Source organism: Arvicanthis niloticus, chromosome 22 (assembly GCF_011762505.2).
Source record: "Arvicanthis niloticus isolate mArvNil1 chromosome 22, mArvNil1.pat.X, whole genome shotgun sequence".
NCBI lineage: Eukaryota > Metazoa > Chordata > Mammalia > Rodentia > Muridae > Arvicanthis > Arvicanthis niloticus.
The window spans coordinates 918,909-946,730 of NC_133429.1; the positions used below are offsets into that span (position 1 = coordinate 918,909).

Consider the following 27,822-nt stretch of genomic DNA (forward strand, 5'->3'; position numbering starts at 1 on the left):
TACACAGAGAAACCCTGTCTCTCAAAAATCAAACAAACAAAAAAGACAAAAAAAACAAAAAACAAAAAAAACAAAAACAAAACAAAACAAAAAAACCCTGCAATAAATAACAAGAATGAAACAAAGAAAATAAATGTGATAATAAAACAATACAATGGAATTAAATAAATTTAAGTAAGACACTCAGGAGGCAGAGGCAGATGGACCTCTGAGTTCCAGGCCAGCCTGGTCTACAAAGTGAGTTCTAAGACAGCCAAGGCTACACAGAGAAACCCTCTGGAAACAGAGAGGGAGAGGAGAGAAAGAATTAAGATAATAACAAGGAAATAGAATAATTAAATACAATAAACATACAAGACCCTGACTCTCTTAGAACTGGGGGGGGGGGGGGAAGGAGACAAAAGGGACCTTAAAAAAATGTTGCTATTGTTATTTTGAGAAACTCACAAAAGATTATTCTGGCTCTGCCTCCCGAGTGTGGGGATCAGAGCCCCGAGCCACCACAGGCAGCAAAAGAGACTTGACCTTTTCAGACTTGGATGGTGGCCAGAGCTGATACAATGATTGAATATTTTTGCAGGTTGAGCTGTGGTGGTGACATCATCTCATGTAAATTCGTCATCAATGTGTCATAATAGGTATGACCGCTAGAGGGAGAGAGAGAGAGAGAGAGAGAGAGAGAGAGAGAGAGAGAGAGAGAGAGAGAGAGAGCGCAAGCCCTACAGGCCCCCCCTGGTCCCTTCAATGACAGTCCCAGCTGAAATGTATAGTGACGGCTTGAGCACTGGCCTAGCCTGTGCAAAACTCCTGGGGTCAAAAGCAGGACCAGGATAAAAAGAAAAAACTCTGTCTATGAGGTTGGAGAGCCGGATCAGCAGGGACCAGCACAACATGCCTGCCTACTCCAACTCCAGGAAATCCAACGCCCTCTTCTGCCTTCTGAGAGTACCATGCACATGTATGGTATGCATGCGTGCAAGCAAACATTTTACACTTTATATTTTTGTTTGTTTCCAGACAGGGTTTCTCTGTGTAGCCCTGGCTGTCCTTAGACCAGGCTGACCTCAAACTCAAAGAATCACCTGCCTCTGCCTCCCAGGTACTGGGATAAAAGGGGTGGGCCACCACTGCCTGGCCTTAACATCTTTTTAAAAGATTTACTTATTTAATATATGTGAGTATGCACACCTGCATGCCAGAAGAGGGCATCAGATCACATTACTGATGGTTGTGAGCCACTGTGTGGGTGCTGGGAATTGAACCTGGGTCCTCTGGAAGAACAGTCAGTGCTCTTAACTGCTGAACCGTCTCTTCAGGCCCTTAAAATACTTTTAACGAAGGAAAAGTTGCTGTAACAGAGGCCTAATTGAGTTACAATCATTTATTCATGTGTGGGTGCCAGAAGACATTTCGTGGGAATTAGAATGGATTCCCACCTTATACTGTGTGGTCAGGGATCAGTCTCAAACCATGAGGCTGGGCAGCAATCGCCTTCACACACTTTGTTTTACACCTGCTTTTACTATGGAAACCAGGCTGGCTCCAAACTCACCATCACCCCCCTGCCTCCGTGTCTGAAGTGGTGAGATTACAGTGTGGTTTCGTTTCACATCCTCCACCTGTGGCTGGAGTGGGCGTAGGAGTGCGGGTAACGAGGTCCAAAGAGTCCCGTCTAACCCGGGCTACCCTCAGCTTACTCCAGGATCCTCCATCCAGGGCCAGGGATCGGGGGCTGAGGCCTTGCAGGAGCTCCTGTCCTTGAACTTGGGTGTCTGGGCATGTGGCATTGTGCCCTAAGCCTTTCCTTTCTTTCTTGTTTGAGACAGGGTCTCCTGTAGTCCAAACTAGCCTGGAACTTGCTATGTAACTCAGGATGACCTCGAACTCCTAACCCTCCGACCTTCACCTCCCTAGTGCTAGGATGATGAAGGTGTCTGACCATGCCAGGTTCAAGTGGTGTTGGGGATAGGGCCCAGGGCACGTGTGTGTGCCAGTCAGGATGAATCCTGACTCTCCTGTTTCAGTAACATTTAAAAGAAAATTATTTGGGGAGTGTGTGCATGTGCAAGCGTGAGTTCGCCGTCCACCCTGTGGGTCCCAAGGATTGAACTCGGATCAAACGTTTAGGCCGCAATCCCCTTCACCTGCTGACCCGTCTCGAATGCCCCAAATAGTCAGACTTTTCACCAAATACTCTGAAAGTCTCCCAAGCTCCCGAACCCGCCACACCTGGAACGTGAGGGTTAAGCCGAAGCAGAAACTCCGTGATTGACAGCACGGCCACAAACTGAGCAATGAGCATCCTGGCTCGCAGCCCACGTGGGCTTGCGGCCTTCCGATTGGTCAGGGCCTGCAGGGGCGGCTCGCGGAGTCGGTGCCCACGTGCACCCGTGGCCTGGGCCCTGACACGCTTCCCTCAGTGGGTGCAGGGGGCGTGGGTGTGGTCGTGGTGGGCGTGGCCTGGACTGGAGGGGCGGGGTGAGAGGGGTCAAATAGCCCAGGGCCCAGCAGGAGGGCCTTCCTCCTGGCCTGAACCTGGCTGACCTCTGAGGCTCCCTCTGGGATTCCCCGGGACCTCCCCAGCCTCAGTGGTGGTGCGTGAGGGTAGCCCGCTTCCTGCAGGCGGTTTGCACGGGTGAGGAAGAAGAGGGAGCCCGAGGGAGGGGTGTGGACCCTCACAAAACCGACTTCAGCGGGGAGTTTACCCAGGTTGAGAGATTTGGGAGTGAACCAAGTGTCGTTTCTCTTGTCTCCTTTGTTCTTTTTTTAAAAAATGTTTTAAGTGTGTGCCTGAGCGTATATGTATGTGCACCACATGCAGGCTTAAGTAGTACGCCTGGCAAGCTCTTACTCGGTCCGTAATACATTTGTGACTGCTCCCGCTAGGGAGTGGAGGTGCCTGGGTCTCTATTCTTGGTATTAATGAGGTCCCCCGGTGCTTAGCTTGGGAGCGCGGAGTCTGAAACCGTAGCCCTGTCGTAGACTCGGGGCTTAAGGAACTCAGAGGACGTGGGGATGGGGAAGGGGCTTTCTCCCCAGCTCGGTCTAGACGATGGAGAGGCTACAAGGCTGGGTGGGAGGTCGACTTTTCTGCCTTCCAAAAACCTATACCTGCTCCTTGTAGAACTTGTAGAATCTGATTTGTAACCTCAAGAATCTTCGAGATGAAGAATCTTCCTTCCTCCAGACAGGACAAGAGCACCTTTGGTGAAATTTTGGTGAGAGAAATCCTGGCGAGGGGCGCGCAGTGCAGTTAGCTTCCTCTCTTCCTACTGAGTTTGGGGTTTTGGAGACTTAGTCTTACTGTCCTTGCCTGGTCTGAAGCAATCCTGCCTGCCTAGCTAGGATGAAGGGCCTGCACCCCAGCCTGAGCCCCTCAGTGTCTGCACCTGTGACCCCTGACAGTGCAGCTGAAAACCACCATAGACCAGATCAGGCCCACAGCAGCGGGAAGTGACTTTCCCAATGTCAATCAAGTGGTGATTAACATTAGGAGTTCACCTGGGCCCTAGTGCGCTGTGCGGTCAGGACTGGAGCCCCTCCTAGCAAGCTGATCTTGAGTTACATGTGTTAACACTATATTGTGATTAAAGTTCGGTGCCCAGCTTTAATCTTTGCACTTGGGAGGCTGAGGCAGGTGGATCTCTTAGTTCAAAGGCCAGCCAGCTCTAGGTAGTTCCAGAACAATCAGACACACAGACTCTTTCTTGGGGGTGGGGGGAGAGGTTAGATTCTCCTCCCTCCTCCCTCCTCCCTTCCCTGGTTTCTCTAAAAGTCAAGGTAATGTCAAAAGTCTGTAGTAAATTGACTGTAGGACAGTGGTTCTCAACCTGTGGGGTTGGGACCCCTCAGCGGTTACATATCAGCTGTCCTGAATGTCACCTATTTACAATTCACAACCCTAGTAATGCTAATTATAATGTACAAACAAAACTAATGTTCTGGTTGGAGTCACCACAACGTTAGGAACGGTACTAAAGGGTTGAAGCATTAGGAAGGTGGAGAACCACTGTTCCAGGTCTAGAAGGTTCTACCATGCTCCGTGCCTAAAGGGCTCAAAGCAGCTGGCCATGCCTCCACACCTGCGTGGCTGCAGGGGCGATACAGACGTGATGGCTTTGACCTTTGACCTTTCTAGCCTTCCAACTTCTTCAGTCGGTATTTGTCCATCATGGAACGGCTGCCAGAGGAGCTCCACAGGTGAGGGTTCTCTCAGGGCCCCCAAAGCCAGCCATGCAGCCTGGCTTCCAATGAAGTGTTTGGGTTTGTTTGTTTTAAAGATTTTACTTATTTATTTTACGTATGTGGGTACACTGTCCCTGTCTTCAGACACACCAGAAGGAGGGCATCGGATCTCCATTACAGATGGTTGTGAGCCACCGTGTGGTTACTGGGAATTGAACTCAGGACCTCTGGCAGAGCAGTCAGTTCTCTTAACCACTGAGCCGTCTCCAGCCCTTGGGTTTGTTTTTAAGCCAGGTGTTTTTTGTAGTGGTGCAGGCTGAGACAGGAGGATGACAAGTCCTAAGTCACCAAACCTGTCTTCAAATGATTGCTGGCTGGGAGATGGCTCAGGGGCAAGAAAGGCCTAGCACATGCAAAGCCTGGGTCAGTCTTAAGAGTTTGGGTGCCAGCTTCCCCTCCATTGATAGATAGGTGGCTCATCGTCTTGGGGTTCCTGCCCTTAGGGTTGACGCAGGGGCTTTTTAAAAGAAGGATGTTCAATTTCTCTCCCTCACTCAGCATCTTCTCTGAGATGGTGGTCCACCTAGCCAACATCACCGCCCTGGTGAGTCCTCCCTGCGGCAGCCAAGGGTGGCATCTGGTAGGGGGCATTGGAGGCTGTCTTCAAGTTCAGGCCCTGGGGCAAAGGCACAGCCTGTGCAAAAGTCCTGGGGCAGGAGGGAACCTGGCTGGTTGGGGATGGGCAGCAGGAAAAAGCTCTATTTGTCAGCTAGGGAGAGGCAGGCAGGGCCCTGAGGGCTGCAAGAAAATTAAACTTGGTTTTTCATTAATATAGATAGATAGATAGATACAGTAAGTATTGAAAAGTTAAGATAAACAGAGCAAAGTGGCACACACCTGTCATCCTGGCACTGGGGAGGTGGAGGTGGGAGGGTCATCCTTGGCTATAGTAAGTTCAAGGCCAGCCCAGGCTACGTGGGACTCTTGTCTCTGAAGAAGACCTTTGCTCAGAGTGGCTCCTTGTTGAGACCTACCTCTCCCTGCTGTGCGGTTTCAGGTGTCCATTAGAAACAGTCATCTCTAGATCATCACACACAGGTGAACTGGGGACTGGAGCTAGACGCATGTCCCCTGGCAGGACAGAGGCAGGAAGGGAATGGGAACCATGTCAGCCTCTGGCAAGACGTGGTCTTTGATTCAAAGGAAGTGGGAGCGGCAGAGCAATGGGGACAAAGTCAGGGAGGGCCTTGATTGAAGGTCCCCACATCTTAGCTGTGGAGTGTCCTTCCTGCCTGGCATTCAGGTGCCCTGAAGGTTCCTGGGTAGGAGAGAGACACAGGAAAGGGCCACCAGTCCTGTGCATGACTGGAAGACAGGCCTGTGAAGGGCACCTGGCTCTCCCCGCACCCCACCCCCTGCCCAAGCCAAGGCACGTGTGTCCCCATCCGACTTTTCCCCCTGCCACCTGGCCCCTTTCTCAAGGGCACTGGCAGGAAGGAGGCACTGCCTGGGGCCAGATGTCACTGGCAGGGAGCCAGCTTAGCGGGGGGGGGGGGGGGGGGGCGGCGGCAAGGGGGGAGTGGGCGGCAGAGGGACAGGAAGCCACCAGGACCCAGTTGCTCATTCAGCTGCCCCACCCACCAGTGAAGACTGGGGACTTGAAGGAGGGAGGCAGTGGGCACGCTCGAGGGGCCCAGGGTGGGACCCAAGAACTCCAGGCACACTGGAGTCCCAGTAAACTACACATTAATATATGTGTGTGTGGGGGGGGGAAATTTGGAGGGCTCTCCTGGGCTTTGTGCAGCCCCAGGCTGGCACTGCCCTGGGATCCATCATCCCCTCCCTGAAGCCAGAACCTTGGGCCTTCCAGCCCCTTCCCAGGGGCTTTCCCTCCATCTCAGGTGCTCCCCTCTCTATTCTGGGTGCTCTCAAAAAGCTCCCAGGGATGGGGGGGTGGGGCTAATGAAAAACCAGACCCTGGCTGCTGATGCTGTTTGAGTCCCTGGGCCTCAGTTTCCTTTGTGAAAAATTCTTTGTGGGCCTTTCTGGGGATGGGGGCAGGGCTCGGCTGCATCCACGCCCTTAATGGTGGTATTATTGTTTTTCTTTTTTCTGAAGTTTTTTTGAGACGGGATCTCAAATTCAGTATGTAGCCAAGGATGACCCTGAACTCCTGATCCTCCTGCCTCAGTCTTTGAAGGGAAGGGTGAACGGGTGTGCACCACCATGCTTGGATGTGTATGGTGTGGTTTGTGTGTTTGTACGGAGTGAAGAGCTTGCCAAGGGCCAAGCTTTGGCACAGGCGCCCCTTCCCCACGTCTGTGCCTTCAACAAGGCTGGATCCTAATTCGTTCTAGGTGGAAAACTTCTTCCAGGTGATGATCACCAGGACCCAGCAAGGCGTCCTGGAGACGAGCAAGGTGAGTATTGGTTGGGACTGGAGGGAACAGGTACCACCAGTTGGCCATGTCACGTGTCTCATCCACGGGCTCTGTCCAGACCACCCAGAACTCAGTTAAGAAAGAAGACAAAGAGGCCCCAGAGTCTGCAGCCCCCCCCAAGTTCAAAGCCACCCCAGGGCCTCAAGTGTCCACCAGACGTCGGTTCCTCTCAGAGGTCGATGAGGCCCAGGATCCGCAGCCTGTCTGGGACAAGGAGCCCCAGTTCTGGCAAGATTTCCTGACCCAGGAACTCTGGAAAATTTTCATGGACAGCTGCCAAAAGAACCAACAGGAGCACAGGGGTGAGGGTTTCTCACAGGTGAGAGGGACCTCCCAGGCACAAGCCTTTCTCTCCCTCTCCCTTCCTCTCCCCAACCCCTGCCTGCTGTCATGGCAACAGAAGCTGCTGGAATTGGTGAGTACCCTTGACTGGAACCCCCAAGGATTTACCCCATAGTGTTCTCTCAGTACCCTCCTTCCTCACCTCTCCACTCTGACCTCTCAGGAGATTCCCCGTGGCAGACAGGAACCCCCAAGAGTCTGCTAGGTCCCCCCTCTCGGTGACATGTCCCTCATCTGACCCAATTCTGTCTCCCAGAAAAGCAAAGACTCTAAACCGAAACCTCGGCCCAGGCACAGAAACAGCCTGAGTGACTCTGGTAGGAGGGGCGGGGCCCTCGGAGGGGCGGGGCCCTCGGAGGGGTGGGGTCATAGTTCCTGGGTTGCCCCTGAATCCTGTCTTCACACAGCTGACCCCATCCTGAGCAAGTCCCCCTCAGGCCTGCTAGGTGATTACCAAGGAGATATCAGTCAGCCCCAATCTGAGACCCAGGTGAGTGGGAGACCTAGATGGATGCAGACATGGAGGGGAGGTCACAAGCCAGCAGGGTCAGCTTCTTTCTTTGTACCGCAGGAATCTTCTAGAAGAGCTGATACATTTCTGAAGCCCTTGTGAGTATCTGTTCTATTGGCCTCTGCAGGAAGCAAGCAGGGTTACCTCACCCTTGCCTCCCACCCCTGCGTCCCTGTCCCTCTTCCATGTCCTTAACTGGTGGTGGAGGGTGGAGGAGCTGGTGAGAGGGTTCAACAGGCAAAGGTGTTTGCTACCAAGCCTAGGCCTGAGCTGGATCCCTGGAACGTACATGGTTGGAAGTGAGAACTGACTCCCACAGGTTATCCTGCTTCCTCTCCAACCCCCCACGATCCCCCAGTTAATGAGTAAATATGAGAACAGCTTTTAAAGGGTTGAAGAGGGAACGTCTCCCTTAAGTCTCAGCCTAGATTCTCGGAGTCTTGTGGTTGGAGAGCAGTGACTTGGAAGGGGGCTAGGACCTGGGCTACTCGGGCAAATCATTTTAGAGTAGGGGAGCATGTGTGGCTACGCAAGAACTGAAGAATGGGGTGGGAGCCTGACTCCTAACACTCCAGAGGTGGTGGCAGGAGGATTAGGAATCCATAGAGCACAGGCCAACCTGGACTAAGATCCTGTCTTGAAAACTTCACTCTGTGTCCCATATCCCCAGGTCCTGGGACTCTGAAGTCTCAGAGAGCAGCTGGAAGAGACCTGGCACATCACTCATGCAAGTGGAGAGGTTCACGGGCCCCCAAGCGCTGCATAAGGTGCGTGTGCTGAGACACCAGGAGCTGCTGTTGGCGACAGCCATAAACTCCTTCACACAACACATCTTCACCTGCAGCCCTAGTGGCATCAAAGTGTGGAGTCTCATGAACCAGGTGGCTGAGGACAGACACCCCGAAAGCCACTTGCGATGCAGTGACCAGGTGACGGGACAGGGACAGTGCTGGGGATGGGAAGTGCTGGAAGAGCCTCGGGTGATCCTCGCTCATGGGGACGGTCCTCTGCAGGCCAACAAGGCGTACCTGCGCACCTGCGTGCTGTCCTCCAACAGCAGAACCTTGTTCGCTGGTGGGTACAACTTACCCGGTGTGATCGTGTGGGACCTGGCAGCCTCGTCCCTGTATGAGAAGTACCAGCTGCCTTGCAAGGGCCTGTCCTGCCAGGCGCTGGCCAGCACAAAAGAAGACACGGCCATTGCAGGCTTCTCAGATGGCACGGTCAGGATATGGGACCTACGGACTCGGGGAATAATCAGGTGCAGACACAGAGACAGCAGCATGGAGAGCTGAGGATGCAAGTCCTGAGGTCTTTTCTTGCCCAAAGCCCCCTCCCTAGAGGATTCTGGGTGGGACTCCATCCCCAGCCCATCATTGGGGGATTCTAGGCAAGAGGCTTATCCCTGACCACGCCTCCAGTCTGCTTTTTACCTTTAGTTTAGGGTGTCTCATGTAGCCCAGGTTGTCCTCAAGCACAGAGGATAACCTTAAACTCTCCTTATCTTCTTGCCTTCACCTCCCAAGTGCTGTGGGCACCCAGCTTATTTGTTGTAATTCTTGTGGGACAAGGGAGAGCACAGGCTCAGGACCACCTGCAGGAGCCTGTCCTTCCACTTAGCGGGTTCCTGAGCCCTGCTCAGTCTTTATCTTAGGTTAGACCAGGGATGATACTGGCTCTGTAGCCTAGGATGGCTCTAACCTGAAATCATCCTCTCTTAGCCCTGAGTAGCTGGGATGACAATTTTGAGTCACCACAGCTTTGGGTCTTCTCCCTCACCCCTATTTTTGAGGAAGGGTCTCTCTGTATGTAGCCCAGCCTGGCCTGGAACTCGGTGGCATCCTCCTGCCTCAGCTTCCTCAGTGCTGGGTTTACAGGTCCGAGTTTGGAACATTACCCTTTAGAGGCAGGGAGTTTAGGACGATGTCACTGCCCCCTTCATGCCAAAGGTGGAAGAGCACCTGCAAGTTGGGTTGGTCCCAGGACTTTGGGGGAGCCTGGGCTCACCCCTTTGCTGTCTTTCTGGCCAGGGACCTCAAAGGCCCTGACAGCTCAGCCAAGAACCTTGTGGTGAGAGATGGCAGTGTCTGGACGGGGGGCCTGGACGCCTGTCTGCGACGCTGGGACCTGCGGATGGCCAAGGTGTCGATGGAGTATTCGTTCCAGTCCCAGGTACATAGTCAGGGCTGCAGCTGGACAGGCATGGCCATCGGGCTGGATGACAAGGTGTACTAGTGTAGGGAGAGGGAACACCACAGGGGCTGGAGAGATGGCTCAGCCGTGAAAGGCTAGGCTCACAACCAAAAATAGGAGAGGTCGAGTCGACCACACAGGGGTCTTTAAAATACGTTTTGTCATACTTGGACAATGGCGGCAAAGGCTGTCATCCCAGTACTCAAGCCGAGGCAGGAGAATGAAAAAGTGAGTCCATCCTGGGCTACATAGTGGAAAAGGATCTAAGTCTAGGGTTAGGAACGCTTTCCCGAGTTCTGGGTTCCATGGCCACTCTTGCCACCCAGCACTAGGGAGCTGAGGGAAGGAGGGTCAGAAGTTCAAGGTCATCCTCAGCTACACAGGGGCCTGAAGGATATCCTGGGCTATATAAAATGAAGACTATTCATTGCAAATATTTTATGCTAGAGTTCAAGGCCAGCCTGGGTTATGTGACAAGTCACTACAGCCTAGCCTAGGCTATGGAGCAAGACCATGTCTCAATAAAACCAAAAAAGGGAAACAGACCTGTCACTGCCATATTTAACCCTGTAAAGTTCATGCACCTCAAGGAAGGGAAGCATGGGGACTGTGTAAAGAAACGGTCAGGTCACAGCCAATCGGAGTCATGGGGTTGGGTGGGGGCGGCTCTTGCAGCCCAGCTGGGGTCTGATTGCTGCCTATGCCTGGTTCACCCAGATCATGAGTCTGTCTCACAGTCCAACTGAAGACTGGCTGCTGCTGGGCCTGGCCGATGGCCAGCAGTGCCTGTTCAGCAGTGAAGGCAGCCAGATGCTCACTGCAGGCACCAAGAACAAGACCATCCTGGACCTCAAGTTCTCCCCAGATGGTAAGGAGTCCACTGAGCCTGGGCATGATGGCTCAGACCTTTTAATCCCAGCACTGAGGAGCCAGAGGCAGACAGATCTGAGTTTGGGGGCCAGCCTGGTGTACAGAGTAAGTTCCAGGACAGCCAGGGCTACACAGAGAAACCCTGTCCAGGAAAACACAGAATCCATTGAGGATGAGCATTGTCACTGGCCTTTGGGAAGGTTCCGCTGCTTAATGTCCACTCAGGGCTTCGACACAGTCCACACCCCAACATCTTTTATTGACATAATCAGGAGTTCAGAGTCATCTCTGGCTACTTGGAGTTTGAGGCTATCCTGAGCTATGTAAGACTTAGAGAGCAAAACATAAGACAAATCAGTAAAACTTTTTGCTGCCTTGTTCTTTGAGGCAGGGTCTTGTGTAGCCCAGGCTCATCCTCATCTCAAACTTTCAATCCTCCTGCTTCAGCCTCCTGGGTACTGCTGGATGGGGGTGGATGGGTTGGATCTGCTGTAACCTCACTGTCTTCTCCCCCTCCTCCCAGGCCAGTGGTGGGCGAGCGTAGGTCTGGACAGCCTTGTCACCCTCCACAGCATGCCCGCAGGAGCAAAACTGTTTCAGGTACTCAACGTGCAGGGGCTACTGGGGGGCTGTCAGCAGGGCCCTCAGCGGCACCCCACAGGGGCCAGTTCTGAAGCTCTGGGTGGAGAGGAACTGAGCTCAGCTGCTGTGTCACAGGTCCCTGAGGCTGCCCCTGTCAGATGCCTCGACATGACTGAGAACGGCAGGCTCCTTGTCACAGGATCTGGGGACTGTGCCTCGGTTTACCACATCAAGTATTGACAGCCTCAACTCCCCTCCCCAACTGCACAGTGGTGGATGGCAATGGGTGTGAAGGGTCTGCAATGCTTCTGGGAGAGTTCCATGGAGTGTGCAGACCCCCAGTCACATGTAATAAAGCAATTGAAAAGGCAGAGGTTGTTCTTTACCCAGGTTTTGAAAGGACTTTGTAGCTCTGAGCCCACCAACTTTTTTTTTGTTTGTTTTTTGTTTTTTGAGACGGGGTTTCTCTGTGTAGCCCTGGCTGTCCTGGAACTCACTCTGTAGACCAGGCTGGCCTCGAACTCAGAAATCCGCCTGCCTCTGCCTCCCAAGTGCTGGGATTAAAGGCGTGCGCTGCCACCACCCAGCAGCCCACCAACTTCTTAGTGTTTGCTTTTAGTCCCAGCAGTCAGGAGGCAGAGGCAGTCAAGATTTCTGAGTTCCAGGCCAGCCTGATCTACACAGTTTCAGAACAGCCAGGGCTACACCTGCTACACTGAGGAAACCGACCCCCACCCAGTTTGCTTTTGTTTTAAAGAGAGCTAGAGGATGGCTCAGTTGGCGAAGTGCTTGCCCGGCAGGCATAAGGGGTGAGTTTGAATCCCTGATCCAGCTCTGGAGATAGACAGGATCCCAGGGGTTTCTTGAGCCATCTGCCAGGGCACATCAGTAAGGTCCAGACTCTGAAAATCGGTGGTAAAGAGAAATGAGCGACACCCAGCTGGGCCCCTCACCTCTGTACACTTGACACACACACACAAAGAAAGCAAGTTGATCAATATTATATTTCCCCAGTGCCCCCAGCCCCACCCAGCTGGAAGGGGGCAAGCCAGGTTAAGAGCAGAGGGACCCATGTCCCGAGTGGTCAGCCATCCAAGGCAGGTGACCTGAAAAGGCAGCAGATGGCTCAGTATACCACCTCATATACAGTGGCCTTCTTGTCCCCTGAGCCTGTCACGATGTATTTATTATTCCTGGAGATGTCGCAGCTCAATACGGAAGAAGACTCTTTGGACTGGGACAAAGAAAGGAGAGGTGAGAGGCAGCCACATGGTCCCCACCACCAAGTTCACAGACCTGAAGCGCGGGCTTGGAGGGCATGTGGCCATGCGGGCCTTCTAGCTGGGGACTGAGCCAGTGTGACTCATCACAGCCTGACTTCAGAGGCTTCACAACAAAGCCCCTCCCCCCAGAGTCTCACTCAAACCAACCATGCTCCTGCCACACCCTTCCAAGTGCCAGGATCACAGATCTGTGTCACCATGTCCTGGAAGGACAGTGGTGTCCTCGGCTTGTGAAACGTTGATATAAAGGCTCTAACTCAAAAGATAATGTTGCAGCTCCGCTGCCTGGCGGTGGTGGGGCACACCTTTAATCCCAGCACTTGGGAGGCAGAGGCAGGTGGATCTCTAAGTTCGAGGCCAGCCTGGTCTACAGAGTGAGTTCCAGGACAGCCAGGGCTACACAGAGAAACCCTGTCTCAAAAAAAAAACCAAAATGTTGCAGCTCCGGATTGGAGACTCTGGGGTCTTTGGCGGTTGGGAAGGACAGGAAATGTGAAAGACCCACTATGGCACAGCCACAGAGGGGTCAAGAGAAGCCGCCACCTAAGCTGAAAAGGGCACGGCCCCATTCCATGCCCAGGCCCTTGTTCAGATTTCACTTCATCTACACTAAAATGAAAGCAATCCAGGGGAAGTGAAGCTGTGCACTGCAGTGGGAGACGCCACGACTGAAGAGTAACATGGCCCCCATGCCCAGCACAGTGTGGTCCATTCACTTCCTAAAGGTCACTCAGCCATGAGCAGGAGCGCGGCCACATCGTGCTCGGTGTGGGGCTGCGTGAGGTAGGGAAATGCAGAGCCAGTCTCCACTGGGGGAGGCGAGTACCTGGAAAATGCTGGCCCCGTAGGGCGTCCTCCAGGCATTCAGCAGGTTGTCCTTGCCTGTGCTCACAAACCAGCGTCCTGGGGTGGGGGGAGAGCAGAGAGGAGGATGGCACTGACCCCCAGGGCAGGAGCTCAGCACCTCAGTGTCCATAAGCTTAGAAATTCACTCCATCCGGAAGCTACTACTACACAGTGTCAGAACCCTGAGCGCTGCCAGTCAACGCAGAATGTCCTCCATAGTCGTCTGTCTTTTGAGACAGGGTTTCTGTGTGTAGACTCACTCTGTAGACTCACTCTGTAGACCAGGCTAGCCTTGAACTCCCAGAGATCCACCTGCCTCTGCCTCCCAAGTGCTGGAATTAAAGCATGCAAGTCACCTCACCTGGTCCATCCTTTTTTTTTTTTAAGAGGTCAGTGTGTCTGGGCATTTATCTAAACTGGCTCTGACCTCAATAAGCAGCTGGGTGGACAGGCCTGGGTAACTCATTGTCTAATTTGAGCCTTTGGGTGCCCCATCCATCCTCCCTCCCTCTGCTGTCCAGAGGGGTCTCCCAGGCCTGTACCACAGGAAGCGAACTTGAGTGACAGCACACAGCTCTCATGTAGGCGGAGCTGGTACTTCTCGGGCTTGCGCACATGCAGGACCTCCACGTGGCTGCTCTCCATCCCCACGGCCAGCCAGTCCTGACTGGGACAGTGGCCCAGCGAGAAAATCTAGGGCAAGAGAAACAGAGCTGAGACCCATGGGCCACTCAAGATGCCGGAGGGAGACCCAGGGGCGCCGTGCCGCATATGGGGACAAAAAGGTGGCCAGTGACAGGTGCACACCCTAGCACTCAGAGGAACAGAACCTTGGGATTCTGGACAGAGGGAGCTCAAAGTCCAGGGCTCTGTGTCCTGCTTCTGACTGATGGGGAGGCAGGAGCATCTGGGGTGGAGGCTAGAGTCACTCTTAGTTTGGTAGTATTACTTTTTATTTATTGGGGGGAGGGGTTGAGACAGTCTCACTATTCAGCTCTGAACACCCTGGAACTCACAGAGATCTACCTGTTCTGCCTCTCAGTGCTGGGATTAAAGACATGTCCTGGGCTGGAGAGATGGCTAAGTGGTTAAGAACACTGATGGCTCTTCCAGAGGTCCTGAGTTCAATTTCCAGCAACCACATGGTGGCTCACAACCATCTGTAATGGGATCTGATGCTCTCTTCTGGTGTCTGAAGACAGCGACAGTGTACTCACATGAAATAAGTAAATTTTTTTTGGTTGTTTTTCCAGACAGGGTTTCTCTGTATAGCCCTGGCTGCCCTGGAACTCACTCTGTAGACCAGGCTGGCCTCAAACTCAGAAATCCACCAGCCTCTGCCTCCCAAGTGCTGGGATTAAAGGCGTGTGCCACCACCGCCCCACCGTAAATCTAAGATGTGTTATCACATCCAGCTTCTCAGATTGGTTGAGGCAGAATCTTTCACTGAACCTGGAGCATGTTTGACTAACCTGGCCCTCCAGCTCTCTGCAAGCCCAGGGTTATAGGCAGGGTTTTTTTGTTTGTTTTTTTGTTTGTTTGTTTGTTTTGGTTTGGTTTTGGTTTTTTGTTTTTGTTTTTTGTTTTAATGTCTAACTGTGTCTGGCTTTTAATGTGGATTCTAGGAATTTGAACTCATGCTATCGAGGCAAATACTTTACTACCCACCAAGCCGTCTCCTGTCCGGTTTCAGGCCGGGGCGGGGCACCCCAGGGGAGGCCGAGGATTGTGGGCGCACCTGGGAACTGAAGTCGTGCTGCTGAAGCTGGCGACCCTCGCGCAGGTCCCAGCAGCGCACAGTGTTGTCCAGGCCCCCAGTCCACAGCCGGGTCCCATAATCTGATATGTCTATGCAGCTGGCCCCGTCCGTGTGGCCCTGGAACTGTCTGTGGGGAGAGAACAGGCATCCACATCTGCAGTCGCCTGTGCGCTCACCACCCCAGGGCCGCCCCACACACCTGACCATGGCCTGGTTCTGTAGGTCCCAGACCACGATGTTGCCATCGCTGCAGCAGGAGAAGCAGACCTTGGCGTCCGGGCTGACTGCCAGCGCATAGCAGGCTGGGGCGGACGAGGTCAGCTCTGCTTTGATGCGTGGTGTGGGTGCTGCCAGGTCCCAAATGGACAGGGTACTGGCCTCGCCACCTACAATCAGGCTCTGCCCGTCGGGCAGCAGCTTGCAGGAGCGGATGTAATTGTCCCGGTTCTGCCAGGGCGAGAAGCAGGGCCAGGTGGGGTTGGTACTCTCCCAGGTCTCCACAGACCCAGTGTTACTGTAGGCCCCACCCTGACCCTAAAGACCTGGCTTAGCCCCTACACCCAGCCTTGTAAACCCCGCCGTAACACTAAAGACCCTGCCCAACCGCGAAACCCCCACCCAGACACATAGGCCCCACCCTTACCAGGCAATCCAGCTGTGCTACAGGTGTCTTACTGCCGGGCTGGCCCACGTCCCACACCTTCACGCAGCCTTTGCCGCCTGTGTACACGTGCTGTGTGGAGCTGCTGATGGTGACCGCACATACCACCTCACCATGGGCCAGCGTGTGCAGCTGCCTCGCGTGGCGAGGGATACCCGTGCCTACCAGCGCATCGGAAGGGAAGGGCACCGGCTGCATCTGGCCATCCGCAGACACGTGGAAGGAGTAAGCCCTGTAGACGCCGCAGAGATGGGTGGGTGGGTAGCTTACCCCACCCCACTCCAGAACAGATACCCAGGCTGCCAATGACTGGCACTCAAGGTATAACACGGAGATGTTCCCAGGAAGAAGGGACTCAGGCCTCCCACACACCCTGGAGATGGCACAGCCCACGTGCTACTCACGGCTTAGCCCCAGGGATGCCAGGCAAGGAGATGGACGAGCCTCGGAGATGGGGGTGCGACTCAAATGCCATCTGCCAGAGGCCAGAGAGTCCCAAGGCAGGGGCGCCCAGCACCCCGTCACCCAGGTCCCAGCCCACACCCTTCTGTCCCTCCCGCCCTCCCCAAGCAAGCAGAAATGCTTACAAGGTTGCTACTGGATTCTGTAAATAACCTCCTGGGCCAGGCTTTTTAACCCAGCCTTATTCCTTTTGTTTTGCCCCAGGGCAAGTGCTAACTTCTGTGTGATTTAGGCTGGTCTAGAACTCTTGGTTGTCCTGCATTTGCCTCCTGAGCGTGGGTGACAGGCTGGCACCACATGCCTCATTTATATGGTGCTGGGTATGCACCTAGGGCTTGGTGCGTGCCAGGCCAGCGCTCTCCCACCGAGCTCAGCCTCAGCCCCTCTCTTGACTTATTCTGGTATCTTTGGATAAGTTGTTTTCTCCCTCTGCCCTCCCCAGACCTCTGGAGTCTGCTGACCGTCCTGGTGCTCCATACCCCAAAGACTCACCAGAGGTGAGCGTCCATACACGACAGAGCTGCTGACCTGTGGGGACAGGTGGAGGCTGACATAGGAGCCAGGCATGGAGAGGTCCCCGTTGAGAGTGCCGTGGGAGCCCAGGCTGAAAGGGCTGGACAGGGTCAGGGGACTCCTCAGGGCTACGTGAAAAGGGCCGGGACACACACTCAGATACACAAATCATACTTTCCTTGTCCTTCAGCTGATGAATTATCCATCCTTCAAAATCCTTCAAAAACCCAGACCCAGTGAGAGAGAAAAAACAAGGCTCAGAGGTTGGGCGACCAGCCTGAGGTCACACAGCTAGTGAAGGCACATGTTAGTCTCACAGTCATTAAACTGGGAAAGTGACATTGACACCCTGGACCTCAGTGTCCTCACCTAAGCAGCAGCAGAACAAAGACCCTGAGGTCCAGAGCCAGGCAGCACCTGGCTGGGGGTTATAAGAAGTTCAGGTGGTAAATTTGGGGTCTGCCGTCAGTCAGTCAGCTTCTCTCACCCTTTGTCTTTTTTTTTTTTTTTTTCCTTTGGCGTAGCCTTGATGGGTACAGAATGACAAGGTTCCTGCCCCTGGGACAAGGCCAGCAGACGTGGACCCCAGGAGTGTCAAAGGTCGCCAAGGCCAAAAGGCTTGCTTGTATACTAATGGACAGATATTACGTTCTTCTTTGAGGAATATCCTCCCTGTTAACTGTAGTGACTGCATGAGAATAAGACAGCTCTGCGTCCAGAGGTGAAGCTGTGGCCAATGTCTTAGCAGCTAGCTTAGCATCTGGTTTAGCAGAGGCAGGCAGATCTCTGAATCCTTTTTGCAATGTTAAAAGAAAATGTATGCTAGCCGGGCAGTGGTGGTGCACGCCTTTAATCCCAGCATTTGGGAGGCAGAGGCAGGCAGATTTCTGAGTTCGAGGCCAGCCTGGTCTACAGAGTGAGTTCCAGGACAGCCAGGACTACACAGAGAAACCCTGTCTCGAAAAACCAAAAAAAAAAAAAAAAAAAAAAAAAAAAAAAAAAAAAAAAAGAAAAAGAAAAAAAAAAAAGAAAGAAAGAAAGAAAGATAAAACAAAACAAAAAAACAAAAAAGAAAGAAGGAAGGGAAGAAGAGGTATGTTTGCTGTCTCCTGAGAATCGAGGGGCGGGGCCACAGGGTTCACAATGAGGAGGTCAATGACTGGCCGAATGTAACGTAAAGACTGTGCTTATGACGTGCAGGAGATGAGCTGTCCAGAGAGTTTTTAGAATAGCAAGAGAGAGCTGCTTGGAGCAGCTCCAGAGAAAGCAGAGAGAGAGAGAGAGAGAGAGAGAGAGAGAGAGAGAGAGAGAGAGAGAGCAGAACAGAGAAAAAGGCAGGCTGGAAAGCTGTCTCCAGCAGAAGAACACAGGCCACCAGCCTGGACCCATGGTTTGACTTCAAGTCATCTGTTTTCCATGTTCCCAGGCATTCCTTCTCTCAGAAGCCCTCTCTAAGCCAAGCCTGGCCCTTTGAACTCTTTTCTTTTTCTCAGACATGATCTCACTGTGTAGCCCAGGGTGGCCCCTAACTCACCTGAGACTAAAGGTGTGTGCCACCACGGCCAACTCTCTCATCCCTTCTGTTTGGGGGCATCCCCTGGGACAGAGGTATGCCGGGCAGGTGGGGACTCACCAATGCTGTCTGTGGGTGGTGCCGGCTGAGCTGGCAGCTGGCCGAGGTGACCGGCTGAGCTGGGCCCTGGGGTGGACGAGTCCTGGGGTGGAGAGGGATCACATGACCTGGAGGTAGTAGTGCCTGTGGGAAGATCATTCTGTAGAGAAAGAAAGGCCATGAGAGGGGATCGAGGGCGCATGCACAGTGGCCAGTCAATCTCTCAGACACTTGGTGGGCGCTCAGGGGAAAGCTGGTGAGTAGTGTAAATACATCCTCAGGACTGCAGGTATTAATCGGGTTCACAGGAGAGGGTTCATGCAGAGACGTGGGGGCTCTTGGAGCCAGCAACTGTGCTACCCAAAGATAACAGCAGCAAAGTTAGAGGCCACTGGGCTAACAAGATGGCGCAGCATGTAAAGATGATTTCAGGTAGAGCTACATTCTGTATTCAATCCCCAAACCCCACATGGTAGAAGGAGAGAACAGACACCCCAGAGCTGACTCTGACCTCCACATGCACACTACAGCACTTGTGTGTACACACACACACACACACACACACACACACAAATTTTTTAAAAAGTATTTGATTTTTTGAGACAGTGTAGCCCTGGCTGTCCTGGAACTCACTGTGTAGACCAGGCTGGCCTCGAACTCAGTGATCCTCCTGTTATGCTGTGATTAAAGACATGTGCCGCCACCACCTGGCTTTACAAAATGTTTTAACTTAGGCATGGCCATATGTGGTGGCACAACCTTTAATCCTAACACTCCAGAGCAGAGGTGAGTGGATCTCTTTGAGTTCTGGGCCAACCTGGTCTACATAGTGTCTCAAAAAGCAATGAACAAAAATGACAGCTCCAGGAGCAATGGGACTGTTGGCCCAAGGAGGGTCCTCAGCCCCAGGTGAAAGTCACCACCAGCGCCTCTGCCTCCCTAGGGGAGAGACCTGATAAAGAAGGCTGCCAGCCACACCTCTTTGGGGGGGCATGTTTTGTGAGACAGGGCCCAGGTAGCAAAGGCTAGCCCTATCCTTCCACCTCCAGCTCCTCGGTGTTGGGCTAATCCATGCTATCACAGGGAGCTGCCTTGCTTTCTGGCCTGTGCCTGTCTCCCACACAGGGTGACAGGCGACCCTGGTGGGCTGAGGAACGCCCTTGATGGTTTCCCCAGCTGGCTAGAGTGGCTCCACACCCGAAGGTCTCTCTGAGTGGGGAGGAGATTAGATAAACTGGGAGCCCACAACTGCTGGAAGTTGCCATGGCAACCTGCAAGGGTGGGGAGGCTTAGAAAAGAATCTTCTCTGTCCCTGGGTAACTTGGAGGACAGAAGGTTTGGGCAAGATGCGGGGAGGGAGTTAGACTTCCGAGCCCATCTAGTGGACGCCTCTACTGGATTCCAGGAGCACCTAACACTGGGACAAGCCTCAGACCAGCCAGGACCCAGTGCTGTGGTTGGGGGGTCACTTACTGCAGAAGTGAGGAACTCGACTCAGTCCTATTTCTTTGCCCAGCTTGGTCAATAAGCTGCTTTTAAAATGTTTCCTGAGGCTCAGCAGAGTTTTGTGGGAAAAAAAAAAAAAAATGAGAGGCCCAAAGAATCAAAAAAAAAAAAAAAAGTCCTTTGCGGTAAGGAGCTTACCGCAGAGGCAGGAGGGTTAGGACCTTCAGTGCCATCCTAGACTATTTAAAGAGTTGGAGGCCAAGAAATATTGTTTCTCAAACAAACAAAACCAAAAACCAACAAGCAAAACCAAACAAAACAAAGCAAGCAAGCACGTAAGAAAGTGCAGACGTGCAGACTGCCCTGGCCCAGCCGGCCGACTTGCTCACTGCAGTCCATCTGGGCTACAGGCGCCCTGTCTTCCTTACCAGGGCGAGGTCTTTGCTTCTGTGGAGCGGTGAGCCCAAACTGGAGGCCAAGGAGGTCGGACTGTCTGTGAGGTCCCTGCGGGCTGGAATGCAGACGGATGCCTTCCCACACGGGGTGGTCACAGGGCTCGGGGGCTCTGATGGCTGGTCCTGAATTCAAGAGGTGACATTGGGTGGGGACCAGTGAGGGAGGAAAGACTCCCTCAGCTGCCATGTGGCCCCCACCTCATGGAGACTGGAGCCTCTGCGGTGGGGTTCCACCTCTTCCATCATCCTGTGAGCCTCAGTTTCCCCACTGTGCTCAACTGCCTGCCCCATGTCTCCAGTCTGAGTGTGCCAGAGACAGCCAGGAATTTCTTCCCCCTCCCTGGCCCATCACCCACCGTCTCACCTCATCCACTACCAGGTTATAGTCACTCTTGTCTTCCTCGCTGTCCTAAGGAGGACAAAGAGCACACAACCTCAGTCATGCCCCTGTCTCCACACCCATGCCCAGGCCTCTCCCTGCCTCAACTCAACACAACTAATGCCTCAGGCAGGTCTGTCTGGGGGGCTCTGACCCACCCCAACCCCCACACAGCCTCCCCAGTCCAGACCCACTGCCTCTGCTCTATAGCCTTCTGTGGCTCCCACCGCCCTCTGGAGGAACACGAGGGTCCGGCTTCATTCCCAGATGGCAGACCTGACTCCTGACCCAAGCACCAGGCCAGACCACAGGTGGCTATGCCAACCGGGAGGGGCAGGGGTGCAGCCTGAATTGAATTCTGCAGAATTGCCACCTCCCACTCCCTCCAAAGAGTGCTTTCCCTTGTGCTGTTGAGCAGGGTGCCTGGGGTCTCTCGGAAGCTCTCTGTCCCTGAGTCGTGTCCCTAGACCCTCACTGAGGGACTCCATGCAGGCGCTCTACCTCTGAGCTATACCAGCAGTTCAGCTCACAGTGCAAATACAACATCCTGCATGCTTGTGGGCTGCATGGCCCACAGGCTACAAACCCTTAGCAGTGAAGCCGGGTGGGACGAAGTGTCTTTTGATTAACTATGGGAGGCTACAGAAGTGAGCACGAGTGACACAATTCCCATGGATCTGACAGGGCCCGTCCGGGTCCACTCCGGTCCTCTGCCTCTTGTTCCCAAACTCACATAAGGCCCTGGCAGGTCCTTGTCTTCAGCTCTCAGCTGTTTTCCGTTGCTGCCTCGGCTGCTGGGATGTTCCTCTTCAACCAGACTCTCAGGGGGCGAGGGGGAGGAACTCTATAAGAAAGGGTGTGAGGTCGGTTCTCACACTACATTCTTGTCTAGCCAGCACTGAGTGGCCCTCACTGGGGGATTGATCCACCCCTGCCACACCCCCAGCCCCTCACTGGGGATTCTAGGATTCTAGGCAGAGCTCTTCTTCAGCTTCACTGCTAAATTCTCTGCCTCTGTAAGCTAATAACGTAATGAATACTCCTATTGTACAGATGGGAAAACTGAGTCCCATAAAATGCATTACAGTGAGACTTGTAACCAAAAACCCATAGCCAACCTCTTGAGAGGACCCAGGCAGTATTTGCTGAGGCACACCCATTATAGCAGAATTTAAGACTCTGAGGCAGAAGGATTTCCTAAATTCAATGTCTGGGCTACAAAGCAAGGCTGTGCCTCAGATGTAATAAGCAACAGCTGGTGGGTTGTTCTAATGTCAGAATGCAAGAGGCAGGAGGATCTCTGTGAGTGAGGCCCTGTCTCATAAAATAACAGTGCTCACATCTCGTTCACCAGGCCCTAGCACCCTGTACGCTGGATGTGGCGGCGCTGGTGTCCTCGCAGTGCCCAGGTGGTGGAGGCTGGAGCCAGGCGGCAACTCCCAATCCCCTAGCCTACTTGAACACAAGCAAGTTCTCCCAGCTGGCACTCACCCTGCTGGCAGCTCTGTCCACTGCAGACGGCAGGAAGCCGAAAGGAAACAGATGATTAGGGGTTTGTAACCATGCAAGGCTTTGGGGGGCGGAACAGCTCCTTCCCGGTCAGAAGCCTGACCTCCCACATCCCAGGGATAGCTAGTGTGTTCCCAAGGACAAACAGCATGAAAATTGAACCCCACAGCTGCAGCCCCTACTAGCTGTCACCCTCTTGCCAGCACTGGATCGCCCACTCACCTCTGGACCCCTCGGTGTCCACACCCACGCGATCTTCCTTGACGGCCGCCACCAGCTGGGCCTGTGCAGCCAGCGCCCCAGATAGGGCCAGCAGCCCAGTGGCCCCGGCACCCACCAGGCCGGCTGGGCGCGGGGTGAGAGGCACAGGGGGTGCGTGGGACAGCGGCTGGAGCTGATTCTGCTGCTGAATGGGAAGAGGGTGGCCAGGGGGAGGCGGGCGGCAGGGACAGGGTACACAGAGGGTAATGCTGAGTGTAGGGAGGTTAGCACCCACCGGGTGCCTGGGCTGGGACCAGGGCATCACCAAAGATGGGCTGGGGCGACTCACCCCCAGGAGGCTGTTCAGTTCCCCCACGGTCACCTGCTTGGCTCGGTCCACAGCCTGGAGCACCTGCTGCTGGTGCTAGGGGGGAGGGGGGAGGTGGGCGCCGAGCCGCAGGCTGTGCAGTCCAACTTGTCTGTCTGTCCCTTTATCTGTCTATGTGTATCTCTGCATGTAGGGCAGAGGCCGGTTCTGCCGCTGTCTTCCACCTTATTTTGAGGTGAGGTGGGTCTCACAGCCCAGCCGGAATCTGGCCAGTAGCCCCAGGATCTCCTGTCCCTGTCTCCCCTGCTGCAGTTACAGGCAAGGAGCACCACACCTCACTGTTCCTGGTTGCTGGGGATTTGAACCCAGGTCATGCTTGTGGGCCACCTTCCCCAGCCCCTCTCTGCTTAACTGACAGTTCAGAGACCTGGCCTCTTCCCCAGGCTCTGGGGCCACAGTTCCAGGCCATGCTTTGTGGGGCATACTGGGCCCTGAGGGCTGCTGGGTAGTGTCCCAGCCTCTAACCACTTGCTAGAACTCTGTGTGACACCACACTGTCTGCATAGACAGTGTTGTCATAAACACCTGCATACAAAATAAAATACCTGTATTCCAAGCACCCACACACCAAGTACCCACATACCAACTACCCACATGCCAAGTACCCACACACCAAGTACCCACATACCAAGCACCCACCTCAGAATGTGCAGCCTGGGCTGGGCATGCAGGTCAGGAGAGGACCTACCCAGCTTGTTTATCCCCAGCACGACAACATTAAATATGGATGGATTCAATAAATCTGAGCACACACAGCTGGTGGCCCCACTCAGGTTGGTAACTGGCCTCACTGTGGGATGATCTGTCACCCACCCTCAGGGAAAAGCTGAGGGTGCTGGCTGTGTGGGGTACCCAGCGTGCCCCTGAGGAGGGACTTGCCCGAGTCTCTGGAGGAACATCTCCACACAGAAGTGGCAGTGGCCAACAGCAAAGTCCTGTGGTCAGTGGGAGCAAGGAACTGCTCGCACAGGCCACGGAGCTTTCTGTTGTTTAATGAGTTATTCACACCAGTTCGCCTCTGTCTGTGCTGATTCTGTGTTTTCAAAATCCCTGTTCTAAAAATGCCTAACAAAATCTGAGCCATTTCAAGCACATGGCTCTGCGACACGAAGCTCACTCACAGGTCTGTGTGGCTTCCCCGCCATCTGTCTCTAGAACTTCCCAACTCCCTTATCTGAAGCTCTGTCCCTGTTTTCTTTCAGGCCCCACTTACCCACCATCCCACTTCCGGCCCTAGATCTGATAACCTCAGAGTCCTTGGGAATGAAAACCTGCTGAGTGTCCTGTGTGTGGCCCAACTCACCCTGTAAGATTATCCCATAACTGCTCACCTAACTCTCAGGATGCCCTCCTAGGTAAGCACAGAGAGGCATGCATCTTGCCTAAGGACACAAAGCCGTGAAGGACTTGTACCAGCAAACCTGGCTGCAGGAAGTAAGCCGTGGGTACAGGTGCACCCCAGCAAACCTGGCTGCAGGAAGTAAGCCGTGGGTACAGGTGCACCCCTAGCTAACACCATCCAGGGCAGAGAGCCAAGCTTAGAGAAGCTGACTCAGTAAAGTGCTTGTCGTGCAAGCATAGGGACCTGAGTTCGATCCCCCAGAAACCCTAAAAAAGGCAGGCATGGTAGTTCTGTAATTCTAGCACCGGTGAGGAGACTGGAAGATCCTGGGACTCACTGACCAGACAGCATCACCAACTTGGCAAATTTCCAGGTCAGCCAGCGTCCCTGTCTATTTAAAGGGGGTGGCATGGCAAGATGTCTCAGCAGGTGAAGATATTGCAGCCAACCCAACAACAGCCTCAGTTCAATCTTTGCCAACCACATAGTGGGAAGAGAGGACCCATTCCTGCAAGTTGATCTCAGGTCTCCATGTGTGCTGTGGCCCATGCACCCTCCTCCCAAAAAATAAATTACATGGGGCTGGAGAGATGGCTCAGTGGTTTAGACACTGACTGCTCTTCCAGTAGGTCCTGAGTTAAATTCCCAGCACCCACATGGTGGTTCACCATGTACCCATCACCATCTGTAATCAGATGCCCCCTTCACCCATCTGTAACTCCAATTCCAGAGGACACAACACCCTCTTCTGACCTCTGAGGGTACTGCACACATTTGGTGCACAGACATGCAGACAAAACACCCATACATAAAAAATTAAATACATACATAAAAGTGTAATAAAAGCAAATAAAGGCGGATGGCACCTCGGGAAGCACGCCAAGGCTGACCTCGGGCCTCATTATATGTGCACACATAGACATATGACGAGCATAAAGCCCCGGGTCCTCACCCTCAGCCAGTGTCTCCCCAGGCCCGGGACACTCACCTCCTGAGTAAGGAATGGGACCATCTGGGCACAGATCGCACTCAGGCGCTTCACAATCTCAGCCTGGTAGAAAAGCAACAAGCTGGATCAGACTGGAGGAGGACAGCCACCTCCACCATCCAGCCCCCAGCTGGACTGAGCATTTGTGGAGCTGACTGGCTCAGGAGTCTTGGAGGCTGAGGTCCCCCACCGCCCTATGAACCCTCAGAGATGCAAACATAGATGAACAGATGCCCAAGACAGCACGGTGGTCATCCCCAGGCCCTAGAAAACCTGTGTGAAAGGGTGTGTGTGTTCTCCACCAGGTAAGAACAGTTACTGCATGGACCGGGGGACCAGCTTTCCTGCTGCCCATATCGGCACCAAGACCCACAGAAACCCAGACAAGCATATGGCAGATGAGTGCCACTCTGTGTCTTCAGGCACAGAAGGGAGTAGGGTAGGGATCCACCATGGACTCCTGAGTGTTCAGGCACAGAGCCTATAAATCCACTCATCACAGATCTCTGAACCCTCAGGACTTCCGAGAGAGAGCCACTGGCCACTCAGGGTTAATTACAGACCTCTGGAGTCAATCCCCACGTAGCATGCATCTCAGAACCCTAAGACCACACGATGGCATCTCAGAAGTCCATGGGATCGACCTTCCAACTCCGAGCGCTATCTCAGAAGCTTGAGTCCTCAGAAGCTTCATGGCTACCTCAAATCTCGGATCCATGAGCACTCAGAATGCTGGGGCTACCATTGAGATCCCCGTGGGTGTGCTTAGCCCATTTCCCAGAGACACCCACGTCAGTCCCACATGGTCACCTGTTTATGCATCTCAATGTTGAGTCCGTAGGACATCTCGTAGTACTGCAAAGGAGACAGCCAGTGTGGACCGCTGGTGCCACCCTGGGGACACTGATGGGGTGCAGCCAAGGGAGGGGGGTAAAAGCCCTGAGCCCCATGGGGACCCAGACAGGGAACTCACAAGATGGATCACGGTTGGGCTCAGAGAGATGGGACAAGCAGGCAGTCCCCCAAACTGGGAGGGTGGGGAGTGGAAAGCACCCATAGAAACAGTGCAAGACATCCCAGCTTGCTCTGTTTAGGGAGAGCATGGAGGTGGGCAGCATGGGCAGGCACCCTTACCATCACATAATGCCTTTGCATTTCTGTCTTCTCGCTGGCCAACTTCTCACACTCTAGCTTGAGGCTGAGCAGGAAGATTAGACAAAAAAGGGGGGTTGCCTTGCCACACCCCACATGGGTCCCCACTCCTTTAGAAACTGTCCCCAGTCCTGTTGAACCCAGGTCCCCTCCTGGGATCAAAACATTCCTCAGGGAAGGCTTTTCCAGAATCTACTCACCTCCCATGCTTTTGAGCACCACCTCCACCAGGAAGCCCTCCAGTAGGCCCAATGAGCTCCGCCCCTTGCCCTGGAAGCCACGCCCCCAAGAGGCCCTGCTCACCCCCATGGGGTCTCTCAGGGCCCAGAACTGGCCCCCCTCACCTGTGGTATTGAGCTTGGAGAAACTGGAATTCCTCTTTGATCCGGTCACATATCTCCAGGACTGAGAACTTGAAAGGCTGGCCAGACTGCAGCGGGGTCTGAGAAGGAGAGTAGGGAAGGACAACAGCAGGCAGGAGTCCCTTCCCTTGCCCCCACCTCCTGCAGCCAGAAATGGGGGGGGGGGTCTCAGTACTCACCGGGTGCCTTCCCTGGGGGTACATCCTGCTGATGGATGGGTGAGAGAAGGGACCCCCCAGCTTCGTGGAGGCTTGTGGATGTGGCAAAGGGAAGCTGGGGTGCAGAGGTGGAGCTGGGGAGAGAATTCGGGTGCGGGGAGGATTAGGCGGTAGAATTTGGGGTGCTAAGCTAGAGCTAGGGTGCAAGGAGACTGAGGTTGGAAAAGCTGGAAGAGAAGCCTGAGCTGGGGGAGGGATTTTTACGCAAAGAAAGAGCAGCCAGGGAGAGCCTGTTGGGGCAGGGGAGCAGGACCCCGCGCTGCACCCCCACCTCCAGCCAGCGCGTCCCGGGTTGTCCAGCCCAGGGGCAGCTGCAGTCAGCGCTGCAGGTCCGTGGTCGCCGCCCGGGGTCGGCGCTGGTGGCCTCAGTGGCTGCGGAGCCGCCTCCCTCCGCGGGGCTCGGCTGGGAGCCGCGGGCGGGACCCGCCTTAAGGTGGCACCGCCGCCCCCGCCTGCTCTGTTTCTGCTCTGTTCCAAGACCCGCTGGGGAAACCGAGGTTTGAGTTCGATCCTAATGGTTCCGCCCTACCCCCATTCAAAAAAAAGGTGTGTGTGTGGGGGGGTGGAATTAGGCACACACACACACAAATCTCTGTGCGTGCTTCCGAAGCTGCATGTGGCTTCTCTGGGCCAGGACACTATGCCCTATGAAAGATAAACACCCCCAAGCATGAAAGAGAGATACACACCTGTCCCAGGAAGGGCAGACCCAGGCTCTGCTTGTCAGCCAGTGCTGCCCCACTCTGGAGAAATCCAGGACAGAGCCCAGGACAGCTTGGCCAGGCTCAGAGCCCACAACAGACTTGCATGCTACTGCCACCACCAGCCAACTGGGTGGCCTCCTCTATTAGACTGGGCTCCGAAAGGGCTAGACTCCTCAGACTTAGTGCATAGAGCCTCAGTTCTGTGTATCTAGAACCTCAACACTAGAACATCTTCTGCAGGGGTTCCACCACTGACCACGACCCCAGACCCTCACTTGGAGTTTCTAGGCAGAGCTTCTACCTCTGACCACGCCCCAACCCTTCACTAGGGTATTCTAGGAGGGGCACCACCCATGACCACGCCCCCAGTCCCTCACTAGGAATTGGGGACTCCACTCTTCCAAGCCCCCAGCCCCCT

At 54.1% G+C, this 27,822-nt stretch overlaps 2 protein-coding genes across 9 annotated transcripts; one reads left to right on the forward strand and one right to left on the reverse strand.

Moving 5' to 3' along the window:
- Nucleotides 1–2,482: 2,482 nt before the first annotated feature.
- On the forward strand, nt 2,483–11,563 carry Tle6 (TLE family member 6, subcortical maternal complex member). The gene is made up of 15 exons (XM_076919244.1): nt 2,483–2,635; nt 3,125–3,218; nt 4,139–4,200; nt 4,744–4,789; nt 6,543–6,605; nt 6,685–6,945; nt 7,225–7,285; nt 7,376–7,458; nt 7,540–7,577; nt 8,150–8,408; nt 8,493–8,740; nt 9,510–9,651; nt 10,390–10,540; nt 11,066–11,142; nt 11,260–11,563. The coding sequence occupies exons 2-15, from the start codon at nt 3,165–3,167 to the stop codon at nt 11,362–11,364; spliced, it is 1,650 nt and encodes a 549-aa protein (XP_076775359.1). The 5' UTR covers nt 2,483–2,635; nt 3,125–3,164; the 3' UTR covers nt 11,365–11,563.
- Nucleotides 11,564–12,109: 546 nt separating this feature from the next.
- Nucleotides 12,110–27,521, reverse strand: Tle2 (TLE family member 2, transcriptional corepressor). 8 transcript variants are annotated; one of them, XM_076919243.1, is made up of 21 exons: nt 26,972–27,121; nt 26,662–26,774; nt 26,465–26,562; nt 26,103–26,166; nt 25,779–25,823; nt 24,969–25,031; nt 22,600–22,674; nt 22,272–22,452; nt 22,032–22,051; nt 21,274–21,384; nt 20,526–20,570; nt 20,135–20,284; nt 18,282–18,420; nt 16,664–16,776; nt 16,078–16,148; nt 15,656–15,905; nt 15,212–15,459; nt 14,992–15,139; nt 13,796–13,946; nt 13,234–13,310; nt 12,110–12,358 (listed from the first exon to the last, which is right to left on the reverse strand). In XM_076919243.1, exons 2-21 carry the CDS (start codon nt 26,683–26,685, stop codon nt 12,251–12,253), a joined length of 2,181 nt encoding a protein of 726 aa, XP_076775358.1. In that variant the 5' UTR covers nt 26,686–26,774; nt 26,972–27,121; the 3' UTR covers nt 12,110–12,250. The 8 variants fall into 8 exon arrangements, 7 of the variants coding, with proteins under 7 accessions (XP_076775358.1, XP_076775356.1, XP_076775357.1 ...); XM_076919241.1 differs by having other exon boundaries at nt 16,628–16,776; XM_076919242.1 differs by having other exon boundaries at nt 22,272–22,455.
- Between the last annotated feature and the right edge of the window lie 301 nt (nt 27,522–27,822).

Bases quoted from the DNA above. Each gene is read 5' to 3' on its own strand.
- Tle6 (XM_076919244.1), top strand. From the start codon at position 3,165: ATGAAGAATCTTCCTTCCTCCAGACAGGACAAGAGCACCTTTGGTGAA. The intron at 4,201-4,743 runs GTGAGGGTTCTC...TCCCTCACTCAG, and splicing joins CTGCCAGAGGAGCTCCACAG to CATCTTCTCTGAGATGGTGG. The intron at 7,578-8,149 runs GTGAGTATCTGT...CCATATCCCCAG, and splicing joins GATACATTTCTGAAGCCCTT to GTCCTGGGACTCTGAAGTCT.
- Tle2 (XM_076919238.1), bottom strand. From the start codon at position 26,685: ATGTACCCCCAGGGAAGGCACCCG. The intron at 25,824-26,102 runs GTAAGGGTGCCT...TCTCCTTTGCAG, and splicing joins TGCAAAGGCATTATGTGATG to TACTACGAGATGTCCTACGG. The intron at 21,385-22,031 runs GTGAGTGCCAGC...CCTTTCTTATAG, and splicing joins TGGACAGAGCTGCCAGCAGG to AGTTCCTCCCCCTCGCCCCC.